Source organism: Gadus morhua, chromosome 6 (genome assembly GCF_902167405.1).
Source record: "Gadus morhua chromosome 6, gadMor3.0, whole genome shotgun sequence".
In the NCBI taxonomy this organism is placed as follows: Eukaryota; Metazoa; Chordata; class Actinopteri; order Gadiformes; family Gadidae; genus Gadus; species Gadus morhua.
Window position 1 is genome coordinate 15,092,104 of NC_044053.1, and position 7,500 is coordinate 15,099,603.

The window sequence follows — 7,500 nt, forward strand, 5'->3', positions numbered from 1 at the left end:
TGCAGCCACAGGACGGCTGGGGGGGCTGACTTCAAAATAGCTATTCTCCTCATTCCTTATGGATCTGGCTGGATTGATCTGGCAGCTGCAATGTGTTATGTGTGGGTGCACATATGTGTGTGTGCGTGTGTGTGTGTGTGTGTGTGTGTGCGTGCGTGTGAGAGTGAACAAGTGGACGATGAACGAGGGGAAGATGAAAAGGGAGCGATAAAGAGAGTGGCAGAGAGACAGCCGCCTGAGTGTATGTGTGCGTGTCTGTGTGTTCTTATTAACAATCAAATCTAATTAGAAAAATTTGGTCCATTTTCTGATTGATTATCTGTGATTTATTATGTTGAATTAGGTACCTGTGGTTTCTGATTGCCTGCGTGTTTTACATGCATGTGCTAATGAAATTAACAGGCCGAATGAATAAAACCACCTTAAACAAAATGCTCTCAAGTGGCTTGGGGACATTATTTTACGTAAGATTATACTAGAGGGTATGTTACTGCAGTGGAAACCTATTACAGAGGATACATGTTTATATGTGCGTTCTTTGTGTATACGCGTATGTTTACGTTATCTTTTTAGAATGAGTGCGTGCGTAAACAGATTATGCTTAGCTTGCGGATGGCACAACTTGTGTCATTCGCAACTTGGCTTGCTGTGGAAATCACATCAGATCTTGCCCCACTTTAAACAGACATTCATCTGTTTAATATCTTATGTTAACCCATTCTCTCTTTCTCCCCCTCTCTCTTTCTCTGCCACCCTCTCTCTCTCTCTCTCTCTCTCTCTCTCTCTCTCTCTCGCCCTCTCCACCCCCTCTCTCTCTCTCTCTCTCTCTCCCCCCCCCCCCTCTCTCTCTCTCTCTCTCTCCCTCCCTCCCTCCCTCTCTCTCTCTCTCTCCCCCTCTGTCACACTCCCTCTCTATTCTATCTCTCTTCTTCTCCCTGTCTCTCTATCGCTCCTCTCTCCCTCCCTCTCTCTCTAAGCGTCGCTCTGTCATTAAGTCTGTCTGCAGCTCGCTCATATTATTGCGCATGTTGAGGCCAGCCCTCACCACCCGGTCCTTAACCGTTAACAAGCAGATCCATCCAATTAGGGAGGCAAAGGTCAGGGCTAATCGATGCTACGGCTCCAGGCAGGCAAGGCTTCAAACACAGGCACAGGGGGGAGGGGGGGGGGATAGTGAAGCCATGGAGAGGAGGGGCAGCGGTTTTGCGTATTGAGGGGAGGTTGGGGTCGGCAGGCAGAACTGGGGGTGAACAATGGGGGCTAACGGGAGAATTTTAATTCCGGGGGGTTGAATGTTTGCTTCCACAAACACATCAGGGTTGGAGCAAGGTGGGAGGTAGAGGGTAGGATAGGACCACCACTAGGACCAACACGACTACGGCAATGCAAAACCAAATGAACTGACCATGCGGCAAGCTCTCATGACCTTCATAACTCGATTGAATGTCTATAAAAAAAAAAAACAGGGGATAAAAGACATTTAATTAGAATCTGGGTCATTAATAATGTGTGGCTGTACAGGTGGGCGGGGTTTTCATTTCCTTGAGAGGGGCTGATTGATTTATTGGAGGAGGGGGCGGGGCTGACGAGGCCAGATTTAGGGGGAGATGACGCGTGCAGGGTTTGCCTCTCATGTTATTTGATTAGCTCCATGAGGGATACTTACCATTCAGAGCCACAAAGGAATCTAGAAAACAGAAGAAAACAGAGAGAAAATTACCGTCGGGAGGTCGAGGGCACCTATGCTTAAAAGTGATTAAATGCAATGACGTGCGTAGTAATTCAACTTAGATCAGCTGCTCAATAACCCTATCTGCATTGTAATCAGTGGTAATCTATGGGGCTGAGAGAGCTAATATTGCCCCGATACTCTGGCTTCCCTTGACTCCACACGGTAATGAATTTGAATGGGCTTCAAATACCAAGCACGGCCCTTACAGATGGACGCACAGAGTGGCGATTGAATCAAATCAAATGTGTGTGCGTGTCGATCCATGACATTTACATTTGTTTTCGCATCAAAGGCGGCCTTGGATGACTTCGCAAACTAAATCGACAACGTCAAAAAGACAAAGAGGGGATCAGTGTGGTGGCATACGTGGCATGCAGAGAGAGACCTTTCAAAAGGCTGAGGCTTAAGCCCTGTGTTGTGTGTACACTTGACTTCTGTGACTTCGGTCCTTTCTCGATCTCTCTCTCTCTCTCTCTCTCTCTCTCTCTCTCTCTCTCTCTCTCTCTCTTGCTCTCTCTCTTGCTCTCTTTCTCTCTCTCTCGCTATCTCTCTCTCTCTCTCTCGTGTGCTCTCTCTCTCTCTCTCTTGCTCTCTCTCTCTCTTTCTCTCTCTCTCTCTCTCTAGCTCACATTCACACACACGCACAGTCTCTCTCTCTCTCCTTCTCTCTCCTTCTCTCTCTCTCTCTCTCTGTCTTATCACTCTCACACACACTCTCTCTCTGTCTCGCTGTCACTCGACTACTCTGTGTGATACTGAATGTGTCCGTGTTGTTGCATGTTTGCGTTGCACAGAGAATAACGGGGACGGAACACTGGCCTCTTATTGAGGGATCAGGGAAACAGCAGGGGAGGAAAGAAAGAAGAGAGGGAGGGAGAGAGAGGGAGAAGAGAGGGAGGGAAGGAGGGAGGGAGGGTGGGAGGGAGGGAGTAGGAGGACGACAGAGAGACGGAGAGAGAGGGCAAGAAGGGAGAAGAAAGAGAGAGGGAGAGTGAGGGACAGAATGAGAGAGAAAGATAAGAGAGAGAGGGAGAGAGAGATACAGAGAATAGACATAGATGGAGGAAGACATAGAGAGAGAGCAAGAGAGATAGAGGGAGAGAGAGAGATGCTGAGTTAAGAGAGTGGCAGATGGAAGAGAGTGAAGGACAGGATTGTATAGGAAGGAACAAAAAAGAGAAAGAGGAGGGGAGAGAAAAGCGTACAAGAGAGTGGCAGAGGGAGGAAGTAGGGAGCAAGAATCAACTGAATGAATGCTAGCAAAGAGAGGGAGGGAGAGAGGGAGAGAGAGAGAGAGAGAGTGGGAGGAGGAGAAGAAGGAGCGAAGAAGGCCTGCTTACTTTGGCAGTCTCCCAGGCCATCTGTGTTGCCGTGCTCCACGTCCTGCTCAAAGCTGGATCTGCTGGGTACAGAGACATCACGGTCAGCACTCCATCTCACAACATCATGCCACACTAGCAGGGGCCACGCAGCCCGCACCTCCAGGCTAACAACACGCTAACAACGCAGTAACCAGCCCATGACCCATCCCCACCGACGTCAGAAACTCCAACCAACCACAAGGCTGCTAATTGTCCATGAAGTCATGGATGACGGAGTCTTCAAACAACATCAGCTGCTGAACACGATCACCATAGAACACCATCAATGCTTTTTATCCATGACTCCATAACTGGAGATGTTGGAAGAAAGATAGATCCTAGCCGAGCGGGACCGGTGGCAGGGAAAGTTGGGAGGCTTGATTTTATCAGAACTTTTTGTTTGAGTCCTTAGTTAACCGGGTCCCCCTAGCAACCCTGCTTAAGTCTTCTGAATATTGCCATCCAGCTCCAGCTGAAATAAGAGGTTCTTCAGGGTTCATTGAGGGAGACATGACGTTTTGGTCCCGATCACATGGTCCAGGACCCGGGATAGTGGTCCGGTAAGGGATAACAATTCCCACGTGGGGAGGGCCATGACAGGGGGAAGAGTGCAACAGAGGGTGAGAGCGAGACCGGGCGGGGGGAGAGCGAGAGGGAGGAAAAGGGAGCGAGAGACAGAGACAGAGAGAGGTTAAAAGATGTTATTTTCCATGGCAAGCTGTGTCGAGACCAGTCCGTTTTTTCTCTTTTTTTTTCTCCAAGACCACCAAGCAGGCAGTAAGGAGATCAGGGCAACGGAGCGCACCAACTGTCATCCAGGATCACGGTCACGCACGACAGGCCCCTCTCAGCCGTCCTCCCCTCCCCCCCCCCGCTGTCCACCCCACTCCTGGTCCTCCTCACCCACGGCCACATCACAGCACAGCCCGGGATGGATATGATTTCCCCCAAAACCACACCACCCACCCACACCACACCAAACCACCCACCCTCCCACCCGGTACTAATCAGAAACCCGACGGCCGACTAGAAACAACCCACCAAACCGAATTTGCTGGACCGGATGATGAAGAGATGATGTCAACAAGTGGGCTTGCCCCCACAACGTGTGGGACAACTAGAAGGGTGAACAACAACAAGTGCTCATCCCGTGGCAGTAGCCATGGTGCTGTGTTTAATCAGCTTATCTGATTCGCTTATCATAGGCAAGCATCGTTGGGGAAGCAGACGCAGGAGTTGTGCAATTAAACCTGCCTAAGCACGAATGCCATCTGAGCACTCTCTGCAGCTAATGGATGTCATGAAGGCTTTGTGGGGCCGTCTGGTATCTTCGGTAGCACTGAGTACTAAGCTCGAGTTAAGCGAAGGTATCACTGTTTGGACCGGGCGTGACACACGTTTGGCGACACACCGAGACTGTAATAGGCACATGGAGCAGCGATTTGTTGTTTGGCTTTGTCTGTTAGACTACTGCCCGAGTTTTTTTCTATCCACCCATCAGCATACAGACAGAATTACCAACAAGCAGTCGCAACACAGAGAGAGTGTCTACGGTTTCATTACTTGCAGGCGTTGTGTGTTAAGAAAACAAACGTTAGTGTGTGAAGCCCCCGATACAAAGGGTCTGAATCCCTCCCCCTGGCTCTGTTTGCATGAGGCTGATGCTGGCTAAAGGTCCCAGGGAAAACCACATGATGCGTATTAGATTCACCATCATGCTGTACGTGTAGAAGGCCTATGGGAGTTAGGAGAGGTTAGGACTCCCTGAGTAGCAGGGGTTGGACTCTCCTGAATCAGATTCAATCCCTTTGTGAAATATGACAGAAGTGTATCTTGAGAAAACATGCAGGTAGTTAAATTGTGTTTTATATCTGAAAAGAAAACATAATCATATGGATTTGTTTTTAAACTGAATTGTGAAATTGTTCACGTGTAATGTATTCTTAGTCATGCCCTGTTGCTGCATACACCTAGCTTTACATAACATGAATAATACTGTTGATGATGATGGCCAATGGCTTGCCACCATGTGCCTGGTCAGGGGGGTGACGGGGGGGCAAGCTGCTTCTAGGAACTATAAGAGGCATATCTCTACATGAGAAATCTGGCACGCTCACACTAGAGGCCAGATGGAGGAGGAGAGGAAGGAGCCAGCAGCGGCAGAGCAATAAGAGGGAAGACTGGACGAAAACTACCACTAACAACAACTACTATTAGAATGGTACTAATGTAAAGAAAACACAAATGAAAAGAGAGATGGATGCATCTATACATGCATCTGTCTCTCTTGTCCTTCATGTTTCCCTACAGATACATGCATACAAAACAGACAGACATACATACATATTGACTGATGGATGGTTGATACATTGTCTGAAATATATATATATTTTAGCCTTGTAAGCTGTCCTTCACATCCTCCCATGTGTGCAGCCTGGTCAATGTATTGGTTAGCTCAGCATACACCGACCGACCCTGAAGGTCCTAATCCTTCATTTTGCTCACTTAGAAATAATGTACAGAGCAGGAGTGAGGTCCCATGACCTACTTATGTCTCCGTGTCCACCAACTGGAAACTCCATCAGAACGCTACCTCCGCTTTAGAAAATAATCATCCTTCCTACCATCAATTGTGTGTGTGTGAGTGTGTGTGTGGCGTGCACGCCAATACCATTAAACCTCCAGATACACATACACACTCACTCACCGACCCACACACATATGCCTTTCGGTTCGTCGTCGTGCCAGGCCAATCATATTCGGTCAAGAGGATCGCATTCGTTCAGCGTCAACCAGCGAGTGGAGCGTTGGACGAAATGTTATTTTTTCCCCCACCACGAAACTCCATATGCTGTTTGTTCAAAAAGCATGATCTGCTTCTGAGTCGTAGCTATAGCCCCTAATTATAGTGACCACTACCCCCGGGCTCCCCTCCCCCCTCAGCCTGGGCCTCGGGGTGAAACGTTCTTTCCCTCCATCCACTCTCCAAACCGCCCTGTCAGATGAATCGCGGAACACCGAACCTCAAAATGGGACGGATGACCAACAGAGTAGGACCAGCACAACCCGACCATGTTGGAAAACAGCATCAAAGCCTTAACACATGGCAGTGGCACCAAGATCATTGTTGTCATCGTTATGTGCTAGAATGTGCGCAACGGTAGTTTTGAAGCGAAATCTGCTTGCCAGGCTAAAGTAAGTACAGTCTTTGGATTTGATTGGGAAGGATTGGATTATAGCCATATGCAATTTTATGAGCCATAACTTGTTTAGTGCAAAACAATATAAAATATTTATTTGCTGTAAAACAAGTCGTAAACATAATACTGTTTCAATGCTACCGCTGCTGATTTATTAGCTTAGCTTCCGGTAGCACTTGCTGCTTACTTTGTGTTGAGGAACACTTCTCTGCAGGCGCCCTCCTGTACCCATCCACAGTAAGGGTCTCTGGAAGCAATGCAGGACCTGAAAACACACACACGCACGCACACACACACACACACACACACACACACACACACGGTTTAAATCACCATAATTTTTCCGCATCTGAGTCATCAAAGTCACATTAGGGAGAGAGAGAGAGAGAGAGGGAGAGAGAGAGAGAGAGAGAGAGAGAGAGAGAGAGAGAGAGAGAGAGAGAGAGAGAGAGAGAGAGAGAGAGCGAGAGAGAGAGAGAGAGAGAGAGAGAGAGAGAGAGAGACAGGGAGGGACAGAGAGAGGGACAGAGAGCGAGAGTGTCAGACAGACAGACAGACAGACAGACAGACAGACAGACAGACGGACAGACAGAACTCACTTCTTGCATTTGTCGTGTCGCTCGCAGCGGGACAGCGGCACCTTCACCACGCAGGAGGTGAAGGCCACCCACAGCACGTGGCTCCTGCTGTCTACCTGGATGCTGATGATGCGCTTGTCTTCGACGCCGTCCACGCTGCACCTGCAGGCAGGGGCGGAAGATGAGGAGGAGGAGGAGGAGGAAGAGGAGGAGGAGGGGGAGGAAGAGTTATGGATGAGAGGCTTCTCAATAAAAGAAAATGATGTCTCCCGTTTGAATTCAATACAAACATATTGACGTAGCTTCTCTCTATCTCATCTATCTCTCCATCTAGCTCTCTTTCTATCCATCTGTCTATCCATTTATATCTATCTATCTATCTATCTATCTATCTATCTATCTATCTATCTATCTATCTATCTATCTATCTATCTATCTATCTATCTATCTATCTATCTATCTATCTATCTATCTATCTATCTATCTATTTATCTATCTATCTATCTATCTATCTATCTTTTTATCATTCTATCTATCCATCTATCTCTCCTGGTATTGTTTTACCAATCCACAGTATCTATTTGTCTATCCATCTCTCTGTCTGTCTAAGTGTTTTTCTGTCAGTCTGT

General features: G+C 47.9%; 1 protein-coding gene across 6 annotated transcripts in view; it reads right to left on the reverse strand.

Moving 5' to 3' along the window:
• sema6a (sema domain, transmembrane domain (TM), and cytoplasmic domain, (semaphorin) 6A) overlaps positions 1–7,500 on the reverse strand; it is a 112,115-nt gene that overhangs the window by 18,389 nt on the left and 86,226 nt on the right. For 2 of the 6 annotated variants that reach the window (XM_030359875.1, XM_030359873.1), the window contains exons 14-17: positions 6,893–7,033; positions 6,481–6,558; positions 3,073–3,131; positions 1,667–1,687 (exon numbers count right to left, since the gene is read on the reverse strand). In XM_030359875.1, coding sequence (XP_030215735.1) covers positions 1,667–1,687; positions 3,073–3,131; positions 6,481–6,558; positions 6,893–7,033 — 299 coding nt within the window. Of the gene's footprint in view, positions 1–1,405; positions 1,448–1,666; positions 1,688–3,072; positions 3,135–6,480; positions 6,559–6,892; positions 7,034–7,500 lie in introns of all 6 variants that reach the window. The other 4 variants (XM_030359874.1, XM_030359872.1, XM_030359871.1 and 1 more) reach the window with 3 other exon arrangements.